General features: G+C 43.8%; 1 protein-coding gene across 5 annotated transcripts in view; it reads right to left on the bottom strand.

Moving 5' to 3' along the window:
* PRICKLE2 (prickle planar cell polarity protein 2) overlaps nt 1–27,880 on the bottom strand; it is a 376,986-nt gene that overhangs the window by 32,273 nt on the left and 316,833 nt on the right. For all 5 annotated transcript variants that reach the window (XM_053929465.1, XM_053929466.1, XM_053929469.1 and 2 more), the window contains 2 exons: nt 19,560–19,746; nt 13,679–14,554 (listed from right to left, as the gene is read on the bottom strand). In XM_053929465.1, the coding sequence (XP_053785440.1) occupies nt 13,679–14,554; nt 19,560–19,746 (1,063 nt within the window). The remainder of the gene's footprint in view (nt 1–13,678; nt 14,555–19,559; nt 19,747–27,880) is intronic.

Genomic DNA, 27,880 nt, shown 5'->3' with positions numbered 1-27,880 from the left:
TCGTCCCTGCTGAGAACAACTGATCCAGACCACCTCACTCATACTGGGAAGTGTTTGTGAATGAGTGTGCATCTTAGGTAAAGGGAGGTGCACAGTGATCTTTTTACCTAAGATCCAGTATCCAAATATAAAGAACGAAATAAAAAGGATGAGTTATTCTAGGCTGCTCTCTTCTCCTCTTCCTTCCAGCTCTGAGCTCAATCTGCTCCCAAAGAAAAGACACAAGTAAACCCTGAAATGGACTTCTTTGCCTTTTAAATCCAGCACTTGTGATTCGAAAGACAGCCATCAGGAAGTCTACTCCTGCTGGGATGAGAAACCCTGTCAAGATCCAGACTGCTTGCTGCTAGATAGTATAGAATCATTGCCAGGGACACTCTGCAAAGCACAGTCAGAATCGGAAGTCCCTGCAGGTGTCCTTGGATTGATAATGCCTTCAGGGAGGCAGATCTGACTGGGCAGGACAACTGACTCCAAAAAGCAAGAATCCCTTACACTGCCCACAGCTGAATCAAGGATTTGCTCTAAGAAAAGACCCAGAGAACAGAAATGCACAGGAGGACAGTTTCTACTCCTTTGTGTAAGGAGCAAAATGAACTCATTTTTGCCCCCATCCCTTGTGCATGAGAAAAATAAGAGAAAAAAAAGAAGACAGGAGGTGGATAATTTGCAAACTAGAACACCAAGCCCCTGGGTATCTGAGATTTTAGAAAGGCTATTTTCTGGAACAGATAAAAAGAATGGGGGAGGTATGCCCACTTTAGCTAAGTGGATGGGGAATTCAGCATGACATTTTTAAGCTGTTAAAATTTTTATAGCAAAGAAAACACTAGGCTTTTTTCTTAATAATATTGTGTTGTAAAATAAAGACTATTTTCTAGATGGTTCCCCGCCTGTTTGCACAGCCTGATTTGTGACAGCTTCCTCCCAGAAATATGTCAGGGTCTGGTTTTGACTAGGGAAGGCCAGGCTGGAGAAGACATCTGGCAGAACAGGGCTAGGAAAACACACATGCGTGCACACACATGGCCAGCTCCCTGTGTGCTCAAGGTGATGGTGAAAAAAAAATTGAAGAGGGCTGGTGAAAATTATTCTAGATTAAACAAACAACATACCAACCAACCTGAAATTCTTATGAAACTTTGGTTTCATGCCTTTAGATTTTCACATAGATTCAGAACTGAAACATGTCCTACTTAAAGATTAAAGTGTTTTGCTCTCCACGTTTTCTAATACAGTCAGTGACAATACCAAAACCACTTGATGAGTATTACCCTTTTTCATATTTAATCCATAGTATGTAACTAAGGAATGTACCAACTATATATTTCAGATAATATGCTCTAAATAAAATGCTATTTACTACACCAAGAGCCATTTGATGTCAGGGACATATTCAGGGACATTTTCAGAACAAGCATCATCTAATTTTTCTTTTGTCTGGAAACAGGAGTCTGGACTCAGAGCCAGGAGAGATGAAAGTTCTAACAATAGATGAGATGAAAAGTATGGTTGATCACTCAGGTAATAAGGTGAGGAGCCTAGCTTTCTCTAGTTAAGTAGTCCTTAGACTTAGTGGACCTAAGAGGTCTCTGGGGCACTTGTTAGAAATGCTAATTCCCAGGTCTGAGACCTGACAGATTCTGTTTGTGAATCTAGGATGGGGCCCAAGAATCTGTGTTATTGACAAGCATCCCAGATAAATCCAATGTAGGTGGTCCTTGGATCATTCTAAATGATGGAGTGGATGGGTGACTGTTTACATGGAGAAATATACTCCAAAAGCTGGTTCTAGGTGGCTTGTACTAGAAAGTGTGGTTTTAATCACAAATTTTCCAGTGCTCTGGGAGACATTTCATGTGTGGATTGAAGATGGGCAAGTTAAGAGAGGAGATGGTTTGCACAGAACCACTGATAGAGCTCACATGCCACTAGAACACTTTGTGGAGGAGATGCCAAAGTTGCTCTTCCAAGTGGTCAAGTTGAGGTGGTCAAGGACCTGATAGCCACTGAGCCAAAATATTTACAAGGTTTCATTATGTTTATTGTCAGGATGTGCAGGGTAGGACAAAATGGCAGCTGAACTACAACTCAGAAGAGACGGCTGACCACCAATGATAAATTGCTGCTTTGTTCAAGGAGACCAATCCCTAGCCCCCACGAAGACAGCCAACCAGAATTTGGTGCATAAACCCCTGCCATATTCCCTGCTTGGGCGTGAACTCCCCAGCCCAGCTCTGTGGACCAGGGAACCTCGTCTGGGTACGCAAACCCCCAAAAAAGCTCTGTACTGACTAATTTTGTGGCTAGTTGGCATTTCTTCCTCGGCGGAGCCTAAGAAAACCTTTCATTTATAAGGAAAGGGAGAGTAAAAAATGACATTTTGTTGAAGAACTCAAAGGAAGTCAAGATTTAAACACAAATCAAGGCTTCTGGCCAAGATGGAGGCGTAGGTAAACACACTGCGCCTCCTCACACAACCAAAAGAAGGACAACAAGAACTTAAAAACAAAAAACAATCAGAAATGACAGAAAATTGAACCTCACAGAAGTCTGACAACCAAGGAGATAAAGAAGGAACATTTATCCAGACTGGCAGGAGGGGTGGAGATGGGCAGTCGGGGTGGAAAGGACTCAGCAACGTGGCCGATCCAGAGAGGTGGCAGATTGTGGAACAAACTGGACAGGCAGTGCTACCACAGACCCTGTGGCCCCACATTTGCGTATAGATAAACCGGGAGGGCCAGACCCAGAGAGGTGGTGGATGGTGGAATGAACGGGGCAGGCCAGGCTGCAGCTAGCAGACACCGTGGCCCCACATTTGCGCATAGATAAACCAGGAGGAATGGTGGGGGAGTGAAACAGACTGCCTCACTCAGGGCTCCAGCTCAGGAAAATAAAGCCTCAAACCTCTGATTGAAAACATCTGGGGGGGCTGAGGCAGCAGCAGGAGAAACTCCCAGGATCACAGGAGAGGTCATTGGAGAGACCCACAGGGACCTAGAGTGTGCACAAGCCCACCCACTTGGGAATCAGCACTAGAGGGGCCCAATTTAATTGTGGGTAGCGGAGGGAGTGACTGGAATCTGGCAGAGAGTGGAGTAAGTGCCATTGCTCCCCCACATGCAGCGTCACAGCACAGCAACCAGCGTTACCCCGCCCAGGTGAACACCTAAGGCTCTGCCCCTTTACGTAACAGGTGCGCCAAGACAAAAAAAAGGCCCAAATGAAAGAACAGATCAAGCTCTGGAAATAATACAGCTAAGAAGCGAACAGATAGACAACCTATCAGATGCACAGTTCAAAACATTGGTAATCAGGATGCTCACAGAATTGGTTGAATTTTGTCGCAAACTAGATGAAAAAATGAAGGCTATGCTAAGAGAAACAAAGGAAAATGTACAGGGAACCAATAGTGATGGGAAGGAAACTGGGACTCAAATCAATGGTGTGGACCAGAAGGAAGAAAGAAACATCCAGCCAGAAAAGAAGGAAGAAACAAGAATTTGGAAAAATGAGGAGATGCTGAGGAACCTCCAGGGCATCTTTAAACATTTCAACATCCAAATTATAGGGGTACCAGAAGGAGAAGAGGAAGAATAAAAAATTGAAAACTTATTTGAACAAATAATGAAGGAGAACTTCCCTAATCTGGCAAAGGAAATAGACTTACAGGAAGTCCAGGAAGCTCAGAGACTCCGAAAGAAGCTGGACCCAAGGAGGAACACACCAAGGCACATCATGATTACATTACCCAAGATTAAAGAGAAGGGGATAATCTTAGAATCAGCAAGAGAAAAGGACACAGTTACCTACAAAGGGGTTCCCATAAGACTGTCAGCTGATTTCTCAAAAGAGACCTTAGAGGCAAGAAGGGGCTGGCAAGAAGTATTCAAAGTCATGAAAAGCAAGGACCTTCATCCAAGATTACTGTATCCAGCAAAGCTATCATTTAGAATGGAAGGGCAGATAAAGTGCTTCTCAGATAAGGTCAAGTTCAAGAAGTTCATCGTCACCAAGCCATTATTATATGAAATGTTAAAGGGATTTACCTAAGAAAAAGAAGATAAAAAATAGGAACAGTAAAAATGACAGCAAACTCACAGTTATTAACGACCACACCTAAAACAAAAACAAGAGCAACCTAAGCAAACAACTAGAACAGGAACAGAATGACAGAAACGGGGATCACATGGAGGGTTATCAACAGGGGATTGGGAGGAGGAGAAGAGGGGGGAAAGGTACAGAGAATAAGTAGCATAAATGGTAGGTAGAAAATAGACAGGGGGAGCGTAAGAATAGTGTAGGAAATGTAGAAGCCAAAGAACTTATAAGTATGACCCATGGACATGAACTATAGGGGGGGGAATGTGGAAGGGAGAGGGTAGGAAGGATAGAGTGGAGTGAAGGGGGGAAGAAATGGGACAACTGTAATAGCATAATTAATAAATATATTTTAAAAAATAAACACAAATAAATTTGGAAATTGCCTAAATGTCCAAGAGCTGTGGTAACATCCATTCAACTGATCATTATTTCAGTCATTAAAATGATGGTTACAAAAGCTCTGAAAATAAGGTGATCATAGAATGCAAATGAAGAAATTCAGGAGGGAAAATATTCAGCATGTTCACCACTCAGAAAAAAAAAAAACACTCACCAGGGTATAGAGAACAAAACTTGAAAATACACCAAAATATTAACACCAATCAAATGGTGAGAGTTTGAATATGTTTTCCCTGCCTCTATCTTTTCTCTCAATATTTCTCTTCTACATTTTCCCAACTGCCAATATTAAAAAAAAAAATCAAGTGGTCAAGAGTGCTCCCATTTCCTTTTGTGAGATCTCCAAATCAAAGGTTCTAAGAGTACTTTACATGCATTCGTTTAAAATCTACTCTATATTATCTTTCACCAGTCTAAAGAGCTCATGACCCACCAGCCTCCACCTTGGACCCATTTTTCCAGTGTTGCTTTTTCAGTAATAGAATGAATCAAATCAGCGATCTTTTCTCTCCTGTCAGCAACCATGGTTACTTACTCTGGGGATAGATGACCCACGCCCAAGGAGGTTATAAATATGCCTCCTGAATGATTATTGTAAACCAGGACAATGGAAAATTTTCTCTGGACCCAGAAAATGTCAGTGAGACCATAACAAGTGGCAGGAGTGCACAGCCACCTGGGCTGGACCCTGTCCTGTCTGTCCACTGTGTTCTGTCTCTCCCACCTGGTTCTGAGAATGTCTTCTGCTTCCCCACACAACAGGAAATGAACCCAGGGAGAGAAATGAGGGACAAATAGCTTCTCCCATGATTTGCACTCTGCTGGTTTCATCTGAACCCCTGTGAGCCTGGCTCAAGCCATGAAATGCCTACCAGAGGGCACAGCTTCCTTGAGGAGCACAGAGGAAGTCACCCTGTGGGACCAGTCAGAAGGTATTCCTGATTCACATCCTCAACATTGACTGGAGACAGTTGGGATATATCCAACCTGGCCCTCCAAAACACCTCCTTGTGGTCTGAAATACCCCCATTAAAGTCACCACAGGAACATGCCCCAAAGACCAGGACTTTGACTCCAGAAAACCATGGCTACCATACGTAGTGCATGTTTGATGTTAAGTTCAAATGGTGGGGTTTCTGGAGGAAGGTACCAGATCAGGGGAATCAGCCACAGATGGGTGGGATACCCACAGTTCAGTAGTAGATGTGTGGTTTTTACCTCTTTGCAGCACAATCCCTCTTCCTTTGAAGATACTACCTCAGTTTCCCTTTCAGAAGTAACCCCCATGTCCATTCTCAATCCCTGCAATTTTTTGGCCTTGAACCACTGCCTGGTTCTCAGGATGGGCATGTGACTCAGGCCTGGCCAATAAGAGCAATGATCCCCCTTGGCCACAAGAGTAAGTTTAACAATTGTTAGGTGACCCAAGTCAGGCAAATCAACTTCATTCTGAGACTTTTGGAGACACTATTAAGAAAGAGCAATTCCCGTTCACCACCATACCAAGGAATGTTAGCCAGGAGCTACTGAGAGCCACCTCTGAGGCCCCTGGGAAGAGCATGCCTGAGAAGGAAGCCAGTGTGGAGGAAGCAGGAAGCTGAGTCCTGAAGACATCAGTCCTGATGACACGTGCATCCAGCTGGGCCTGGAACCAAAAACCTGTAAATATCAGTTACTTGATATAAAAAATATCACATTTATTTACACAAGTTGGAGTTGGGATTCTGACACTTGTAAAAAGGAGTTCTGTAATTCCAACATTTGTTTGTTGATTTGTTTATGTTGGCCACTCTGACTGGTGTGAGTGAGGTGGTACCTCATTGTGGTTTTAATTTGCATCTCTCTGATGGCTAGTGATGCTGAGCATCTTTTCATATGTCTCTGGGCCCTCTGTATGTCTTCCTTGGAGAAGTGTCTGTTCAGGTCCTTTGCCCATTTTTTAATTGGGTTGTTTGTCTTCCTGGAGTGGATTCGTGTGAGTTCTTTATATATTTTGGAGATCAAACCTTTGTCTGAGGTATCATTGGCAAATATCTTTTCCCATACTGTTGGTTCTCTTTTCATTTTAATGCTGTTTTCTTTAGTCATGGAGAAGCTTTTTGTTTTGATGAGGTCCCATTTGTTTATTCTTTCCTTTATGTCCCTGAAACACCAATCCAAAAGAATCTATGCACCCCAATGTTCATAGCAGCACAATTTACAATAGCCAAGTACTGGAAGCAACCTAAGTGTCCATCAGCAAATGAGTGGACCCAAAAACTATGGTACATTTACACAATGGAATTCTACGCAGCACAGAGAAAGAAGGAACTCCTACCCTTTGCTACAGCATGGATGGAATTGGAGAGCATTATGATAAGTGAAATAAGCCAGGCAGTGAGGGACAAATACCGTATGATCTCACCTTTAATTGGAACATAATCAACAAAAGAAAAAAGCAAACAAAATATAACCAGAGACATTGTAGTTAAGAACAATCTAACAATAGCCAGAGGGGAGTGGGGAGAGGTTAGTGGAGAGAGGGGTTTTCAGGAACTACTGTAAAGGACACATGGACAAAACCAAAGGGGAGGGTGGAGGCAGGGGAGGGAGGTGGGTTTGGTTGGGGTAGGGTGGAGGGGTGGGGAGAAAATGCAGACAACTGTAATTGAACGACAATAAAAAACAAAAAAAAGAGTTCTGTAATTCCTGTGAACAAAAACAATCCTTATGCATTTGCAAAGTAGTTCCCAGGCTGGCCCTTGGGCCAATTGACAGGACTCAAGATGAGTGGGAGGTTCTCAAATCTGTAAAACCAGACTAGGCCACATACCTTCCCCAGTGTTGGGAGTGAACAAGAAGGTCTAAGGTGTGGCCACTCAACCAACAGTTTAAATAAAGAAATTGGGTTAGAAGATGGATATCCAAGTTATGCAGAATAGGAGAAATGTTCCTGCCCCAATTAAATATAGAAATGTTCTGCATTCCAAGGATTAAAAGCCATTTCAGACAATCTTGGTGAAGTGAGCTGGTCCAGATCCCGACACTGCTGTTTTCTCATTCTTTCCCACTTTGCCAGCAATGCTGGAAACTCCCCCACATCCCAGCAATCAGTGCATCTCAGTGTTGCACAACTGAGTTTCCCTTGTCAAGGTATGCAGGTGATGCGTGTTAAAGGTGTGGACATGCCACAACAATGCAAAAAAGTTCCAAGTCAGCATCAGGCCCTTTCAAACTTCTGTTCCTGCTGTGTCTCTGCATATCCAGGTCAGTGACACATGTACTTTCAGCGGATGCTGGCCTGGGTCAAAAGTCACAGAGTAGGGAAACGTTTACCCATTTTTATATTTTCAAATTCATTTTCTCCTTTCTCCCAGAACCCTGCACCGAGGGGCACTGGGAATCTGTGAATTTCCTCTCCTAAATCACCATCATCCTCTTATTTCAGTCTTCCCTCTTTTAACACCTTGGGTGCTGCCATCTTCACTTTTTCCATGGGCTGCCTCTTAATGGGCCTCCCTGTATCAGCACTTGTCCTTTTTCAATAAATTCCTCATATGGCAGATGAGGCCATCTTTTAAAAAAGCAAATCTGATCTTGTTACTTCCCCTCCCTGTTTGGCTTGAAACTTCAAGGGCTTTCCATTGTCTTTAGTAAAAAGACTAAAACACTTAGAATATCCTGAATGTTTCTCCACCATCTAACCCCTGCTGTTCTTCCCAACTTAGTGTTCTCTGTGCTCCACCCAGCCATGGGGCCTCCTTTCAGTTCTTTATTCCGGCTATACCACAGGACCTTTATAGATGCTGCTCTTGCTGCCTGGAATGCTCCTTCTCTTATCCCTTAAGCATCACTTTTTCAGGATGCCACATCTAACTTCCCTGACTTGGCCATATCTCTCTTTGTATATCCTCCTACCCTACATTTATCACAGATGCAATTTTATGTTATACAATTAGTATAACAATACAATACTATTAACCTCCACTAGACTGTGAGGTATAGGAAGACAAGGCCCATGTCTACTTTGGCTCAGCACTGCACCCACAGTACTTTGCAAAGGCCGTGGCACCAACTAATAGTAATAACAGCTAGTATTCATTGAACACTTAAGAGGGTATTAGGCACTGTCCTAAATTCTTTATATGGGTTAACTCATTTAATTCCCACAACAAATCTACAAGCCACTGTTGTCATTCCATTTCAAAGATGAGGACACTGAGTCATAGAATAGATAAGCTAGGGGCCCAAGGTTAGTTAGGACTGGCAAGTCTAATTTCCAACTCATTCATTCTGTTGTTACTCACAGGATAGGCACTCAAGTCACATTTGCTGGCCAGCTGAATGAATGAATGAATGAATGACTGAAGAGAAACCACCTTTCGTTCCCTCATTCCTATCCACACCTGCATTCCCTTCTTATAGGTGCCAGCTCTCCCTAATCCAACCACTCCTTATAGAATCTGGCTGATCCTCAAGGAACAGCCACATTCCCAGCCTCATCACTCCACACCAGGGCCCTTCTGCAGGGATCAGCTGACAGTCTCCAGCTGTCCTGTGATGTGGCTTCTGGCTGCTACAGCTGGTCCCAATACAAATCCCTAGTTTGTGACTTGAACCCTGACCCTAATATGTACTTATAGCCTTAGCCTCCTCCCCATTGGTGCCCCCTGCTGGAGGCCAACCCCTGGATTGGCACTTGTCTCCTTTGTCTTTCCTGCCTCTGACCTGGGCACATTCTCTGAGACTGCCAGCTCTGCTTCCTGCTGTTCAGCTCTCACTTGACACTTGTGCGCTCAAGCTTCCAGCTAGCTCTGCCAGAGCCACATGGACACATCGACAAACTAGCTGCCACAGGAAAAGGAGTCCTTGTCCCTTCAGATTGAGTCATGGTGCAAATCCGATTGCGATCATGACCCTTCCTGTGAGGATGTATGCCAGAGTGGTGAGCGTGGGGAGGTGACCACTTTGAACTTTAGTGTACTCATCTGTAAAATGGGCATAATAAATCAAACTTATCTCACAGGGTTGTTGGGAGGTTTTCAAGCCATGTTATACATGGAGTTATTTGCATGTCAGGTCACAGTCAGTGGTCTATTTTGATTACCATCAGTTATTGTCACCAACAGCATCTACCTCTGCTATGGTATTGTGGCTAAGGGCACAGGGTCTGGAGCTAGAATACCCATGTTTGAATCCTTGTCCTCCACTTCCAACCTGTGTGGCCTGTGTCTTACTTACATCACCTGTAAAATGGGGTTGACAACTCAATCTACCTCACAGGGTTGCTGTGAGTTAGTTCACATAAGGTACTCAAAACTATACCTAGTGCATGATAAACACCTAATCATATTAGTTGTTGTTGATGCTGTTGTTATTACTATTTTGAATACTGTGATCATCTAAGCTGCCAGCTGCTTTAGAGTCGCATTTAGGGAATGGTAGGGTACAGAGTTTCTGCAAAGGCTCCGCATGGTGCTGGTGTACATGGCAACTGTGTCTGTCTGACTCACTCCCCGTGAGCCTAAGGGATGGACTGTGTTTTCCAAGGAGGGACAGTACACTCCAGTTCTAACCAAATCAGGAGGTGCTACAACCCACATCTGAGGCTGGCAAGCCACTGGGGTGATCAGTTTTTCCGGATCTGTTTTAAGAAAAAAATGGTGCCCACAAAAAATTCATGCTTCATGCCAAATTAAACACTACAGACTTATTCAATAACATAAGTTGCTGACCATGGGGGAAAAATCCATTATCCTGAAATCTAGCTTTCACCAAAGGATCAAGGTGTTTTGACTAAGCCTCTTGTGACATGTATCTGTTACTCATAGACTGAGATTCTAGGATTTAAAGACACACAGTCCAGAACACTACCTTCTCAAAAGACTACTGAGTTTTCTGGCAAAATTTAAGTGCAACAGTAAGGATTGGAAGCAAGAATACTGACTTCCCAAGTCTAGTCAACACTGTGTCCTTGGCATACGCTCTGTGCAGCGTTGGATGTGAAAGGCTCTTTAGGGTCTGTTCAGTGACAAAGAGCAAAACAGTGCTTCAAATATTAGCTACAATCTTTCTTCTATGCTACTGTGTCTTCTATGAGATTGTGTCCTACCAGTCCATGGAAACAGAAGAACACAAAATGGGTTTCTTCACTTCCCTGTTTCTCATGTTCTTCTCAGGCTGGTTAGGAAGAAGATAGCTCACTGGAGCATTTGCAAACCTGAAAATAAATGCAAGCCTGGAGATGGCTCCTAGTGGATGCCAGGAGATGTGTAGTTAAAACTTCCTGGGGGCCAAATTTATGCCCCAGTATCTTCAAGATGAGAGAGAAATAATAACAATAAAAAGCATCAGGTAACTAATTAGAGGATCATATGCATTAAGACCTATATTAACAAGTTTTAATGCATTCTCATTTAATTCTCACAAAAACCCTACAAAATTTCCTGGATGAGGAAATGGAACCTAACAGAATTTAAGTGATTTATTCAAGGTCACATAACTCTTACATGATGAAGGCTGAATTTCAAGCACGCGAGTGACTCCATAACTGGTACTCCAAACCATTAATTAATTGAGAATCTGAAAACCAGAGCTCCTGCGAGAACTTCCAAAGAGACTAATGATGGTGTTAAAATCATGCCCATCCTAACTGCTCACTTCTTTCATCTGTGCTGTCCAACAGGGCTGCTGCTGGCTCCATGTGGCTACTAAAATTTAAATTGATTAAAAATAAACAAAATTTGAAACTTAGTTCATTGCTGTTGAGCATTTAAAATGTGGCAAGTGCAGCTGGTGGCCTGAAATTTTAATTTCTTTTAATTTTCATTAATTCAAATTTCAATAGTCACATGTGGCTAGTGGCTACCACATTGGAGAGTGCTACTCTGAGGAATTTTTCTCAGCTGTTTTAGACGTGGCTCACACTGCTTTCCACAAATCTCAGAGGCAGAGGGGCATTACTTGCTTGGCCTGAGGAGCCATAGAAAATCATGGGGATAAAGTCCCTGCCTCTTTCTCAAGATCAGGGACTATATGTTCTTCAAATGTACCCATGTGGCCTTTCCAACATTCCCTTACCCCCAGATGTCCTGATTTCCTCAAGTCATAGTGTGAGAGCAAAACAAAACAAAAAACCAGACCAAACCCAGTAACAACATTTCTCAGACAGCACTTGCATCAGCATTAGCAGGGAGGTATCTGAAATGCAGGTTCCCAGGCCCCACTACAGGGCTTGAGGCAGTACTACTTGAGGGAGGCCCTGAAGCCTGTGTTTGAATCAAGCAGCCAATCATTCTAATAGAGGTGGTCTAGCTTTGAGAAACTGCCTCTAAGGCTGAATTACTTATTTATCTCCTGGCCTCTTAAATAATTATAGCATATATGGTAAATCTTTCAAGAATAGTGCAAACTGGGTTGGAAGCCAGACACTCATCACTCTGCACTAATTGCTAGGCAAGGTGCTTAGTCACCAAGACCTTGTTTTTTCTATCTGAAACATGAGGGTAAAGGATATCTGCTCTCTGTCCTCGAGGACAGATGAGAACACATGTGAAAGCATGTGAGGGGGATGCCAGTTAAAAGCAACTGTACAGACATCCTGCAACTCAGAGACCTGTTCTGCTTGTTAGTGTTTACAAAGACTTTACACTTTTAAAAATTCACATGTTTAACTTGTCTGAAACACGTGGGAGACTTGACAGCATGGACTCATATTAGGGTGCAGCCTGGTGTGATTAAGAGAATTGCTCTGGGGTCATATGCACAAGATCAAATCCCTTCTCCACCTTCTAAAAGCTGGGTTGTGTTTTTCAGCCTCTTTGTGCTTTAGTTTCTTCAACTATGAAATGAGAATTTGACAGTCATTCTCTTTCATAGGGTTGTGATGATTTAACTGAATTAACATTTGGAAAGTGCTTCGAGCAATGTTTGGCACATGGTTAAAGCTATATCACTGTTAGTTAATGAATAAATGACCCTGTAAGTGGCAACGAGCAGCTGGAGCTTGTCCCCTTCAGATGGGGCTGACATGCACTACTTCATCACAATCTCTTCCCAGACACATTTGACTATGGGACCCCTGAGGTACGGGGTAGAGGTGGTCTCCCTCTTGGGGGTCCAGCCCATGAGGGGCAGGTACACTTAGTACATCTTAGAGCAGTACTTTTGAAGTTATCCTCAGTGAAGGACCAGTTTACTTTTAATCCACTGCAGACTGATGTGCCTTCCTGAACGTAACTGATACACAGCAATATCACATACAACTCACCCATGGGTTCTATAACACCCTCACTGGTCTGTACCTGAACCCAATGAACATGCACTTGGCTGTTGTCAAATTGCTCTCATAGTCCCTAAACACTGTCCTTTCAGTACTCATCGTGCTGTGGACTGCGGCCAGCCCTGATCCTCAGATGACTCTTTGAGTAGCGCCATCCCAGAGAACATATACATGTCTTCACATGCACACACAAAAAGAGCTAGACAATTTCCCTGGAGACAGTGGGCATCGGATTCTCATTCTCTCTCTCTCTCCCCTGTCTTTATCTTCACATTAAGACCAGCTCCCTAATGAGATACTGGGGCCTGGAAGCTTTTGCAGATGTGTTGATGCCCCAGGCAGCACTTGGTTTTGTGAGCACCGCCTCTGGCTCACAGCTGCCCCTTCTCCTCTTTCATAGGGTTGTGATGAACCCATAGGGTTGTGATGCCCCTTCTCCTGAATGCTGCCTTTGGCTGACAGGAGCTGCCTCACTGCATCCCCACATCTGCAGACCCATCCCCCAGTTGCTCACCAGCAGCCCAAAGACAATGACTGACTGACATGATGGTGCCAAACGTCAGCCCATTTGTCATAAGAGGGAACAAACTGTGTGGGGTAACATCCTCCAGAGCCCCTTGTGGGGTTGGGCTGAAGCTGCACTTCTGTCTAGATAGCATCCTTCATTTGGATCCTCCCCCTATCCCATCCTGGAAGCATCTCCTCAACACTTCACAGTCATTTAAATGACTGCCTCAGGCTCTGCATATAGGGAATCCAATGAAAGAAGCCATCTGATGCTTGGGTGCACCCTCCCCAGTGACCTGCTGGAGGGCGTGTGGCAGGAAAAACTTGAAAACCCTGAGGCTCAGCATCAGGTCACCCAAGATCTTCCCATGCTGTCTGACTATTGGATGGATGGACAGAACCTACCTGTTGCATTAGACAGGGCCAGCGATTCCATGGAGCCTCGAGGGGTCTGCTCTGTGGGCGTCATGTCCTCGGTGTATTTCAGGGAACTGAGTGGATGACGTGTCCGACACTGCTGAGTGGACATTCCCCCTTCCTCTTCTTCCTCCTCCTCCTCATATTTGGGGACTTGGATACTGCCTCGAGTTTCACTAAAGCTCTGACTGGACATATCGCTGTAGCTCTCCTGGGATCTCAGCCTGCCCGGGTAGTAGTCCTCTCGGCATTCCTTGATGAAGCTACCGACGTGCCCTTTCAGGGCCAGGGATGAGCTCCTTTTGGGATTGCTGAAGTGCGTGGCCCACATGTCTGGCTGGGCCCCAGCCCCCTGCCCTCCTGGGCTGTAGGGAGTTCTGATGTTGCACTGGCTGAGTAGCTGCAGGGGACTCTGGGGCTGGTTCTGCTCCATCTTGTTCCCATAATGGTAGGGCTCATCCCGGCTCCTCCAGATGGGGTCCCGGTTGAGGCTGGGCGTCTGGCTGGCCAGGCTTAGCAGGTCCATCTGCAGCGACAGGGGGTCCACGTCGGCGGACAACCGGTTGGAACTCACTTGCAGCTGGCTGTGCTGGTTCAGCACAGGCTCCTCCGTCTTGCCCTTGTTCTTACCAATTTTGGCGCTGCGCCGAGACTCCTTGGCCCTGGCATTCTGGAAGGCTGAATCAGATGAGTCTGAGCCATTGGGGTCCTCCCCAGCACTGCAAGCCCGTGAGCAGAATATCTGGCCCTGTTTTGGGAGGAATGGCCGCCCAAGGAGGGATTTCTTGCAGTGAGCACAGCAGAAGCAGGTCTCAGTGGCATGCCAGTGCTGGCCATCGTAGGTCATTTGGCCTTGGTCGATCCCTGAGGAAAGAAGTCACACAGAAGAGGCTGACAGGCTGCTCAGACTATTGAATTACATTGTGAAACATACAGCCTACTGGTGTGGCTCAGGGTTCCAGATGTTGCAGAATATAATGTCATTATGTTAGTGATCAAGTCCCCAAGGAAATGATATTGTGTCCTACTACTAGTACCTCCTTGCCTTACTAGTCAGCTCCTTCTTAACTCATTTGCTCTGAGTAGAGAAACCAGATCCAATTGGCGTGCCCATGAATCCTTCTGCCTGGGACAAACTCCTCCAGATAAATAGCAATAATGATACCAATGTATCACAGACACTTTGCATATATGTAAACTCACTTAACCCCTCCACTGTATGAGGGAGGTTCCTAATATTATTTCCATTTTTCAGATAAGAAAACAGAAGCACAGGAGGTTAAATAACTTGCCTAATGTAAAACAGCTGGAAATCACAGATGAGATCTGTGCCCAGGAAGCCTTGCTCCTCACCATGACATTGGCATTGCCTTCTTCACTCTACTTAGGCATCTGCTTAAAAGTCAACTCCTTGGAGAAGTTGTCCTATCCATCCTACTAACATGCTATCATTCTCCACCCACACCTGCTACATTTTTCTTTATAGTATTAATACCACTTGACATTGGACTGTGACATATCAGTAGGTATATCCTGTTGATTAGTTTTCTCTCCCACTAAAAGTGAAGTTCTCTGAGCACAAGGTCATTGAGTTCCTTTGGTATCCCCAGGAACATGGCCTGGTGCATTGTAGGGGCTCTTCATATGTTGAATAGACAGATGAATTGAATCCCACCACCAGTGTATCCCATTCCAAAGGGTAATCACTATAGAAGCTCAGTGGAAAAGAAAAACCGTGGACTTTAGTTCTTGGTAAGGAAAAATCTGCTCTTGGTAAGGAAAAAGTTGGACATGGTTTGTCAAATAAATTGCCCCTCCACAAGCATCCCTACCATTTGCTTACCTTCTCCAGGAAAGGGAGAAACACATTTCATCCCATGCCAGGGCTGTACCTCATTTACATAATCTCATTACACCTGTAGGAGAACCTCCCACAGGTCCCACTGCACTTGCTTCTCAGGGTCCCTTCTGCCTTCTTCTGGTTAGGGGACTTAATCTCCCTGAGGGGTACCATCTCCCTGATACCCTTGGGCCAGGAGCTTTGGACAGGGCTTAAGCTATACCTGGAGCCAGCACTGGCCAGTATAAAAACATATCTCCCAGCCAAGTGACTGGTTCAGGGGTGAGCACGTAACCTGCATCCAGCCAAGAAGAGTCACCTGGGACTGTTGCTAAGATAGTGACGCAAGGAGTCTCTCTTTTGATAGCAGTTTCTGAACTGGCAGAACAAAAGCCAGGAACTATTGGGGCCCCATCCTGTGGGGACAGCCCACTGAGAGTGCTGTCCCACAATCACTGTGGGAGGGAAGGGGACCTGTGCAGGACTCCTGGTATCTGCCGATGAAAATCTTTCCAGAAAGGCAGTACTAACAGGATCCTTCACCTTTGGTGGCTGAGAATCCTGAGCCTGGACTTTCCAGAAATAACTTTCAGAGACTTGTCCAGAGAGGCAGTGAACAAAAAACTGAGAGAAAAAGATAAGGGCAAGAACAAAGGCAAACGGCAGAGCAGCCTCTCCCGGCCCTGCCTGCGTTCTCCCCACTTACCTGTCCATCCCTGGAGCCCAGGAAAAGAGAGACATTAATGGTAGGCCCTAGGGACTAAGAGGGGATTTTTAGAGGGTCAGGACCAGTCACAAGGGCCACCCCAAGGGGAAAGGGACACTGAATCAACTCACTTTCATTCAGCACAGCATTCCCAGCAGGAGTGAGAACTGGCTGGGGTGGGCTAGAGACAGCCGACCCAGAGCTGTGGCTCCTTCCATACTTCCTCCCGGGCTCCTGGCAGCAGGGGCAGGCAGCACCCGGAGGCAGAACTCTCTAGCAGTTAAGAGTGAGGCGTCAAGATTCAGACCAACACAGGTTCAAATCCCAGCCCCCTGCCATTCCAGCTGGTTGTAAGATGTTGAAGCCCATCAGCTTGGGTTCAAATTTTGGTTCTGCTGCTATCTGGCTATGTGACCCTAAGCAAGTGGCTTCATCTCTCTGTGCCTCGGTCTCCTCCATAGTGAAATAGGGATAATTGTAATATTTATTTCATAGAGTAATTGTGAGGAATAACTGAGTTACTATGCAGATAATGCTTGGACCTGTGCCTGTAACTATTCTGACTGCTCTTCTTGTGTTTTTATTAGGAATTAATGCCTGTCTCCCTCTTTGCTCTGAGGGCCACTGCCTGGATGCAGACCAGGAGAAAGCTCTAAGGCTGGTTTGGTCTTTCCTCCTTTCTCTCTTTCCCCTCTCCTCCAGGGAGCTCCTGCTGACATCCTGGCTGTCCTGGGTCCTTACTGTGAGCTCCTACTCACACTGATCCCCAGCAGCCTCAGCCTTCCCACTCCCTGTCTCAGGTACTTAGGAAGGCCAGTTCCTATGGCCTGTACTCCTCCAGCTTCTTGGTGCTTCTGCAAGGAAACATGCTCAGATATGCAGATACACAGCAGGGGCATAGTTCTGGGGCCAGAGGCCTCCTAGCCAGTTGGGCTCTGTGGGGAGTGGAGGGGGAGGGTGTTACCAAGTAGCCCAGCAGGCAGCAGAACACTGATAAACATCAGGGATGTCAGATGTTGCTCTGAACTGCTCCTGAACCCTAAACATCTGGAAAAAGGCTCTGCTGGTCCACATGTAAGTGCTTACCCGCCTTTAAGTCCTTAAAGTACTTCTCTGAGGGTAGATGTGTCTACTGTGGCTATAAGCTGCTGTCTGTTTATAGGACTGTTTGCTGTGCACGGCAAAAGTACTGTTGCCTTAGCAACGGCTGTCTGATGCAGGGTCTGCTCTGAGCAGCTATATAAATATGGAATATTTATAAAATATAGTCAGAGCAAAGCAGCCAGAGACTGTGGTATGTGTGATAGAGAGCACACCCTTTCTCTGTCACAGGAAATTACATTTTACAGAAAAGTGGATTTAGAGCAAAAAAATCAGGGGCAGCATTTGAACTGCAGCAGTGATAATTCTACAGGCCACTGAGATCCTCTTTTCTGGTAAAACATGGATGCCTTTTTATGGATTTAAGAGAAAAGGAGAGGGAATACCAATCACTGTTCTCAAAAAGCTAGAAGAAGTGAAAAAGAAGAAAATAGGGCCCTCTGAAGTGTACATGCTGTGGTGACAGTCAGATTTTCTCTCTTCCACACTGCTGAGCAAAAATTCTAAGTGTCAGTTTCTGGAGAGGCTTTGTAGTCTCAATAGAAAGGGACAGAAGAAATAGAAATACTAATTAGAAGGGGGTATCATTGCTGTAAGTTATCTGTACAGTCATCCAAGTAAGCACCTACTTGCAGACCCAGAATCCACACAAGCAGTGTGGGGAAGGTGAGGTGAACTGTCTCCCTGACAGTGTCCCACCTCTACCCTTCCTCATGGCCCAGCCACCTGTCTGAGTCAAGGTCCCCATTCCCTAATTCTTACCATAAAAAGAAGCTTGTCTCTTTAACTGTTTGTCCTTGTGAGAATGAAAGCTGTTGGATTCTTGGTTGAGGCATCAGGTTGCAAGAGAGTGAGGTATTTAGGGGTTGGGAAAGGGAATCCATGCATCATTTGAGGCTGCAGAAGGGGATGCCGATGGACAAAGGTCAACATAGCAATGCTTAACCCTCAGCTTCACAAGGCCTCCAGCCTGGAAAGGCCTCACAGAAGCAGGTAGATTGGGATGGACACCCAACAGCAAAGGACCATGGAGCACATGTAGGTGCCTTGTCCACAAAGCTGTGATTTTTATCAATACACAAAACCCTCCAAATTGCTAGCTAATTTTTCATTTGACTAAATCACTTCTGATAAACCAGGGGAACAAAGCCACTTCTTTTTATCCCCAATAAAATCTTCAAAGTGGGGCAAAATGGGTTCCCAGACTATCTCCACATCTACCCCCTGTAGGTAAGAAGTTGGCAGCTTCTGAGCACATTTCTTGGAATTGCACAAACCCGATGAAGACCAGGCTGCTGGTCTCACAGACATTCATCACTGCCAGCTCTTTTTCTCTTTAAAGGGTGGCTCATTCTCAAGGTGCCAGAACAGGCAAGTTGAAGAAGAAGCCACAGATGCAGTGTTGGACGGTTGAACAAATTGGCTAGTATTTGCAAAGGGAAAATGATTTTCACCATCTTACATCTGCCACTAATTTGGGGAGTTTATAGCTTATGAGCTATCTGAGGTTCTCTTGCTTTATATTTGGCTGGTTCAACTTTTTTTTAAAGACATGCTTGCCAGAAACCATTTGGTTTTGTTGACTTCCCTACCTATCAAGAGAACTGCTTTGGTTCCTCCCTATTGACCTTTGAGATTTTCCACGGAGGCAGTGGAAGACATCTCTTTATATTTTCCTTCTGAGAACTTTCCCCTTCCCCTTGGTAGTGGGTCTGTACATCACATAGCCTCACCTTGGGGGTGGGCCTATGACTCGGGCAGACCAATAGAATATAAGAATCCCTTATTCTCTTGTTTCCAGGGCAGAACATATGACCAAACCAGGGCCTATGGGATTCTTATATAGAGAACCTGACTTGGACACTGGAAGAGACATAGCCCCATTCCTTTACAGAATACAAGTGCTAAGACTGTATAATTGGAGGGTCATCTTGGCCAGCATGTGATGATAGTTTGTTCCCAAATGATGCCAATAGAAGACAAGCTGAACTGAGATACGAAAGAAAAAAAACAGACTTTGTATGAACCCTTGATCCATCCCTACCTGAAGCCAACATACTCTTTGGCCTTTTCTAATAACATAAGCCAAGATATTCCCTTTTTCACTTAAGCTACTATGAATTGGGTTTCTATCATTTGCAACCAAAGAGATTATAACTACCCCAGACACAATGGGAGTCCAGTCCCAGTAGGACCAAGCTGAGCCCCAAGTGTTGCCTCACCTATGTGCTGGGCACAGGTGTCGCAATATTCTGCATACAAGGACTCGAAGCAGTGGCAACAGTAGGGCCTTCCTTCCTTCATGATGTAGCGCTGGCCACCCAGCACTGTCTCGCACTCGAAGCAGCAGAAGTGTTTCATGTGCCAGTGCCGCCCCTCAGCTTCAGTGCATTCATCAGCAAAGATGATCTAGAGATGGGAAGCCAAATGGTTAGGGACCAGCCATGAGAATCTACTTTAAATGAGAAAAGATAGGGGCCCCATACTAGAAGGTTGGGAAAGAAGGTCCCATCCACAAATTATTAAATAAAATTTGATATGTTTATGTTCATTTTATATCTAAATCAGCTCCTGCATTTGGATTTGCCCAACTTACAATTAAAGATGGTTTCTGGCCCAGGCAGTAATTACTTTCACCACATTTTAGTAAGAGAAATAATGTTCTACTATGAAGAATATAAAGCAGAACCAAAAACTGACAGCTCATGGGCACTGTGAACACATATATCTGTTTTATTTGGCCTATACACAATACTCTTTTAATAAATGGGAAATTTCATATAAACACCTGGAGTCCTGGTTTCTCTTTCAAATATATATTTGGCAACACTCAGTATATATTCCTGCATGGCCACAGTAGCTCAAGCTGAGGAGAGGCTGCTGCTCTCAGATGGGTGGTGAGTTCTCCAGTTTGGCATACTCTTCATCACTCACTGTTGCCTTAATATAAGCCACCTTCATGTACGCTATCTACAAGCCCTAAGAAGCATTTGCATTTTGACCTTTAATATAGAGTTTTTTAAATTTCAAAGCATAGATTTAGAAGCTTATTACAAACTAGTAATCAAGGCAGTATGGTACTGGGATAAGAAGAGACATTTAAATCAACAGACTAGAATTAAAAGTACAGAAATAAACCCAAACATTTATGGCCAATTGATTATCAATAAGAGTGCCAAGGACATTCAATGGAGAAAGAATAGTATCTTCAACAAATGGGGCTAGGAAAACTGGATGGCCACATGCAAAAGAATAAATCAGAACCCCTATCTCACACAATACACTAAAAGGAACTCAAAGGGAATCAAAGCTCTAAAGACCCCAAAACTATACAATTCTAAGAAGAAAAAACAGGTGTAAACTTTCCTGACCTTGGGTTAGGCAATGATTTCTTACATATGACACACTAAAAGTGTAAGCAACAGAAGAAAAAATAAATAAATTGGACTTCATACAAGTTAAATACTTTTCTGTTCCAAGGGACATCATCAAGAAAGTGAAAATATAACCACAGAACATGAGAATATACGTGCAAATCAAGTATCTGATAAGGAACTAGTATCCAGAATACATAAACAACAGTTACAATTCCACAATGAAAAGAAAGATCACCAAATTGAAACATGGGCCAAGTAAAAAAAATATACAGTCAATAAACACATAAAAAGATGCTCAACATTATTAGCCATTAAGGGTATGTGAATCAAAACGACTTTTCACCATGGTGACTATAAAAAAAAAGACAGTCAATAAGTGTTAAGAAGAGTGTGGAGAAATTGGAATCCTGATTTACTGATAGTGGGAATGTAAAATGGTGTATTTGTTGTGGAAGGAAGTTTGGATTCCTTCAAAAAATTAAATACGGTTTCATCTGGCCAAGATAGAGGTTTAGGTAGATACACTTTGCCTCCTCACAATACCAAAAGAAGGACAACAACAGATTTAAAAAAAAAAAAACACAACCAGAACTGCCAGAAAATCAAACTGTATGGAAGTCCAACAACCAAGAAGTTAAAGAAGAAACATTTATCCAGACTGATAGGAGGGGCTGAGATGGGCAGCCAGGACAGAGCGAATGCATGGGAAGGTGGTGGCTGGAGGACCTGATGGGCGAGGTAGTGGCCGGAGGACTGGGCAGTCCTATGTTTGCATGCGGCCAAACCAGGAGGAACAACTGGAGAGGTAGACAGACCACGCAACCCAGGGTTCCAGCATGGGGATATAGAGCCTCAAAACCTCTGGCTGTAAGATCCTGTGGGAATTGCTGTGGTAGGAGAAACTCCTAGCCTCACAGAAGAGTTTGTTGGAGAGACCCACAAGGTCCCAGAATGTACGCAAGCCCATACACCCAGGAATCAGCACCAGAAGGCCCCATGCTGCTTGTGAGAAGCGGGTGAAGTGACTAAAAGCCAGTTGAGAGCCAAGAAAGAGGCATGGTACCCTTTCAGACCCCTCCCCCATATAAAGCACCACAACACAGCGACATGGGTTGCCCTACCCTAGCAATACCTAAGGCTCTGTCCCTTACTCCTTAAGAGGCATACCAGGTCAAAAAAAAAAAAAGGCCCAAATGAAAGAACAGATCAAAGCTCCAAAAACAGAACTAAGCAATGAAGAGACGGCCAACCTATCAGATGTAGAGTTCAAAACAATGGTAATCAGGATGCTCACAGAAGTGATTAAACTTGGTTGCAAAATGAAGGAAGAAATGAAGGCTCTGCAAAGTGAAATAAATGAAAATATACAGGGAACAAGGAGTGACAGGAAAGAAACCAGGACTCAAATCAATGATTTGGACCAGAAGGAAGAAGTAAACGTTCAACCAGAACAGAATGAAGAAACAAGAAATCAAAAACATGAGGAGAGGCTTAGGAACATCCAGGACAACTTTAAACATTCAAACATTGAAATCATAGGGGTGCCAGAAGAGTAAGAGCAAGAAATTGAAAACTTATTTGAAAAAATAATGAAGGAGGGGAAGATGGCGGCGAGATAGGTGGGAGCGGAGTCCACTTTCCCTCAGCACCAGTGAAATGCCTAGCTGATCTGAGGAACATAGCGAACAGCCAACAGTATTCCAGCATATATGAAGATCGGAGACCAAAGATTGTTGAGGACACTGAAGGATCAGATGGTAAGAAGAGTGCTCAATGACAACAAGGTCCCTGGGACAAGCGCGGGGAGCAGCTTGGGGACCAGGGTGGCTGAAGCCCCCCCGCAGGGGCGCAGGATCTGCTGCAGGATTCTTGGGAGAGAGTGAGCCTGGGCTGTGGGAGAGGCCAGGTGCTTGTTTGGACTGGAGGGGCTTGAATAGGAGGAATTTCTCAAAAAGAAAAAGAGAAAATAGAGGCACTCAGTGTCTGTTTAGAGAATTCTCCTCAGCAGCCGTGGCCTCTTGCATCCCTACCGCCTCAGGCCCTAGACTGTGAACACCAGATAAGCAGCCACAGCACACAACTGAACCCTGGTTGGTACTCACCCAGATCAGTGACCTGGGCGCCCACACCTGAAACCCTGGGTGGGTGAGCACTCTGATCAGCGACCCGGCTACCCGGGCACTCAGGCCCAAAGCCTGGGATTGGTGTGCAACCAGATCAACAGCCTGGCTGCCCTCAGGCGAACACACCTGAAGCACCTGGGACTTAACACCTCCCACCTAGTCCCTGCGCACAGAGCCCTGCAGGGCCTACTTGCTCTCTAGGAGGAGGCAGAACGCCCAGACAGGAGAGCTGCAGGGCTAGGGGAGACTGCAGTCCCGGGGACACTGCAGTCCCCAGAAAGACTTGACCCAGTAGGGGGCTGAACTACCCTGAAGGAGCACTGAAAGCCCCTAGCAACTAGGACAGCAAAGAGCAAGAAGGTGGTGTGTGAGTTGCCCCTAATTGGTGAGCCTCAAGGACAGCACAACTGGTGAACTAAAGGCCTAGTGGGGAGCAGAAGGACCCTGAGGAACTGGACTGGAGGCTGGACAACAGCGAAGAGTGTGGCTCAGGAAGGGAGTAAAGTGAAACCAATCCCTCCACCTACCCCCTTCCCTTTCACAGACAGGAAGACCAGCAGAACTAACCTGACTGGTTTAAAGCCAACAGAAGACTTTTTTTTTTCTCCTTTCCCCATAAATTCCTTCTTGCTTTCTGTCCTTATTTCTTTTTTTATTCCTTCTTCCTTCCACCCTTTACTTTTTATTCCTTCTTCCGGTCTTCTTTTAATTTTTTTTTTATTTTAAGTTTTGTTAAAATTCCTTCTTATCTTTCCTCCAATTTTTTCTTTTTCTTCCTTCCTTCCTTCCTTCCTTCCATTCCTTTTCTATTCCTCTTTCCTTCCTTCCCTTATCCTTTTTTTCTTCTTCTTCTTTGTCCTTTCCCCACAGGTGAGACAATAAAGCCTGGAGCTCTGAAAAGACCAGAGTTAGACCCTGTTAGACCCATAAATGTCAGCCTAAGACCAGTGAGCTCAGGAGAATAAGGAGATGGCACCATTGAATCCCAAAGACATTCTACCATAGAAGTTCATACCATGAACCCAGGCACTCAGAACAGATCAATTTAAGAAGCAGAGGCTAACAAGAAGAGTCTCACAAACAATGAGAAGACAAAGAAACAATCCCCAAATGAAAGGAAAGGAGGAAGCCTCAGACAGAATGCTAAATGAAATAGAGGCAAGTCAACTATCAGATATTGAGTTCAAAGCAATGGTTATCAGGAAGCTCAATGAGCTCACAGAGAATTACCAGAAACTACAGAGAACTACAATGAACTCACTGCAAACTATATTAACATGAAAAAGGAAATAGAAACTATCAACAAGGGCCAAGAGGAAATGAAGAATACAATTTCTGAACTGAAGAACACAGTAGAAGGAATGAAAAGCAGACTTGACAAAGCAGAGGATCGGATCAGTGAGCTAGAGGACAAAGTAGAAAAAAACAACCAGAAAGAGCAAGAAAAGAAAAAGAGGCACAGAAAGAATGAAAGGGATTAAGGGAAATGCAGGACAACATGAAATGTAATAATATCCATATACTAGGGATACCAGAAGGAGAAGAAGAAGAGCAAGGGATACAAATCCTGTTTGAAAAAGTAATGATGGAAAATTTCCCTAATCAGATGAGAGAAAAGGTCATACAAATCCAGGAAACACAGAGAGTACCAAGGAAGAGGAACCCAAAGAGGACCACCACAACACATATAATAATTAAAATGGCAAAATTCCAAGACAAAGAGAGTATCTTAAAGGCAGGAAGGAAGAAACAAGAAGTAACAAACAAGGGAGCCCCCATAAGGTTTGCAACTGATTTCTCAATGGAAATGCTCCAAGCCAGAAGAGAATGGCAAAAAAATATTCCAAGTAATGAAAAACAAGGGTCTGCAACCAAGTGTACATGGAACATTTTCAAAGATAGACCGCATGATAGAACACAAAGCAAGCCTCAACAAATTCAAGAAAATTGAAATCATATCAAGCATTTTCTCTGACCACAAGGGACTGAAACTAGAAACCAACCCCAAAGGAAAAACCTGAAAACACTCAAAATCATGAAGACTGAATAGCATGCTATTAAACAATGAATGGGTCAAAACGAGATTAGGGAAGAAATCAAAAAGTTTCTGGAAAGAAACGAAAACGTACTCACAACAACCCAAAACCTATGGGACAGAGCAAAGGCAGTCCTGAGAGGGAAGTTCATAGCAATACAGGCCTACCTTAAGAAGATAGAAACATTTCAAACAAACAACCTAACCCTACACTTATAAGAACTGGAGGAACAACAACAAAGACAGCACAGAGCAAGTAGAAGGAATGAAATAACCAAGATCAGAGCAGAGTTAAATGACATAGAGCCAAAAGCACAATTGTAAGGATCAATGAATCCAGGAGCTGGTTCTTTGAAAAGATAAACAAAATCGACAAGCCTTTAAGTAGGCTCATCAAGAAAAAAAGAGAGAGAGGATCCAAATAAACACAATTAGAAATGAAAGAGGAGAGATTAAAACTGATACCACAGAAGTAAAAAAGGACTGTAAGACATTACTACGAAGAACTGTATGCCAAGAAATTTGAAAACCTAGGTGAAATGGACACATTTCTAGAAAAATATAACCTTCCAAAACTGAATGAAGAAGAAGCAGAAAACCTGAACAGACCAATAACAGCAGATGAAATTGAAGCAGTCATCAAAAAACTCCCAACACACAAAAGCCCTGGACCAGATGGTTTCACAGGAGAATTCTACAAAGCATTTAAGGAAGAGCTAACCCCTATCCTTCACAGACTATTCGAAAAACTCAAAACTGATGGAAGACTCCCAAACTCTTTTTATGAAGCCAGCATCATCCTAATCCCAAAACCAGATAAAGACACAACAAAGAAAGAACACTTCAGGCCAATATCACTGATGAACATAGACACTAAAATTCTCAACAAAATATTAGCAAACTGCATCCAGCAATACATTGAAAAGATCATCCACCATGACCAAGTGGGATTCATCCCAGGGATGCAAGGATGGTACAATATTCACAAAACAATAAACATAATACATCACATCAATAACTGCAAAGACAAAAATCACACGATCATAACAATAGATGCAGAAAAAGCATTTGATAAGATATAGCACCCATTTCTGATAAAAACACTCAGCAAAGTGGGAATAGAGGGAGAATGCCTTAACATAATAAAGGCCGTACATGAGAGACCTACAGCCAACATCACACTCAATGGACAAAAACTTAGAGCTTTGCCACTAAGATCAGGAACAAGACAAGGATGCCCGCTCTCATCACTCCTATTCAACATAGTACTGGAAGTCCTAGCCACAGCAATCAGACAAGAAAAAGCAAAAAAAGGCATCCAAATGGGAAAGTAGGAAATGAAACTGTCACTGTTTGCAGATGACTTGATAGCATACATGGAAATTCCTATAGACTCCACCAAAACGTACTCGACGTAATAAATGAATTTGGCAAAACAGCTGGATACAAAGTCAATACTCAGAAATCAAAGGCATTCCTGTATACCAACAACAAAACTGCAGAAACAGAAATAAGGAAAAAAATCCCATTTGATATAGCAACAAGAAAAATAAAGTACCTAGGAATAAACTTAACCAAGGAGGTCAAAGACCTATACTCAGAAAACTACACAACACTAAAGAAAGAAATTAAGGAAGATACAAACAAATGGAAGCATGTACCATGCTCATGGATTGGAAAAATTAATATCATCAAAATGGCCATACTACCCAAAGCGTTTTATAGATTCAATGCAATCCCTATTAAAGTACCCATTACACATTTCACAAATATAGAAAAAACATTTCAGAAATTTATATGGAACCATAAAGAACCCCGAATAGCTGCAGCAATGTTGAGAAGGAAGTAGAAAGCAGGAGGGATCACAATAACTGATATCAAACTGTATTACAAGGCCACTGTAATCAAAACAGCCTGGTACTGGCATAAAAACAGGCACATAGGCCAATGGAACAGAACAGAGGGCCCAGAAATAAACCCAGGTGTTTACGGTCAATTAATATTTGACAAAGGAGGCAGGAGCATAAAATGGAACAAAAATAGCCTCTTCAACAAATGGTGTTGGGAGATCTGGACAGCTATGTGCAAAATAATGAAACTTGATCACCTACTTATGCCATACACAAAAATAAATTCAAGTTGAATAAAAGAATTAATTATAAGTTGTAATGCCATAAAAGTCCTAGAAGGAAACTTTGGCAAGAAAATCTCAGACATTCCATGCAGCAATTACCTCACAGACACGTCCCCTAAAGCAAGGGACATAAAGGAAAGAATAAACAAATGGGACTTCATCAAAATAAAGAGCTTCTGCAGGGCTAAAGAAAACATTAGCAAAATGAAAAGGGAACCACCTGTACAGGAAAAGATATTTGCCAATGATACCTCAGACAAAGGTTTGATCTCCAAAATATATAAAGAACTCACACGAATCCACTCCAGGAAGACAAACAACCCAATTAAAAAATGGGCAAAGGACTTGAACAGACACTTCTCCAAGGAAGACATACAGAGGGCCCAGAGGCATATGAAAAGATGCTCAGCATCACTAGCCATCAGAGAGTTGCAAATTAAAACCAGAATAAGGTACCATCTCACACCAGTCAGAGTGGCCAACATAAACAAATCCACAAATGTTGGAGAGGATGTGGAGAAAAGGGAACCCTAGTACATTGTTGGTGGGAATGCAGACTGGTGTAGGCACTCTGGAAAACAGTATGGAATTTCCTCAGAAAACTAAAAATGGAAGTGCCCTTTGACCCAGCAATTCTGCTGCTGGGATTATACCCTAAGAACCTTGAAACACCAATCCAAAACAACCTATGCACTCCAATGTTCATAGCAGTACAATTTACAATAGACAAGTACTGGAAGCAACCTAAGTGCCCATCGGCAAATGAGTGGATGAAAAGACTATGGTATATTTACACAATGGAATTCTATGCAGCAGAGAGAAAGGAGGAGCTTTTACCCTTTGCTACAACATGGATGGAACTGGAGAGCATTAT

Source organism: Desmodus rotundus, chromosome 8 (assembly GCF_022682495.2).
Source record: "Desmodus rotundus isolate HL8 chromosome 8, HLdesRot8A.1, whole genome shotgun sequence".
Taxonomy (NCBI): Eukaryota; Metazoa; Chordata; class Mammalia; order Chiroptera; family Phyllostomidae; genus Desmodus; species Desmodus rotundus.
The sequence above is the reverse complement of the archived record's forward strand: the minus strand, read 5'-3'. Positions and strand labels throughout refer to the sequence as shown.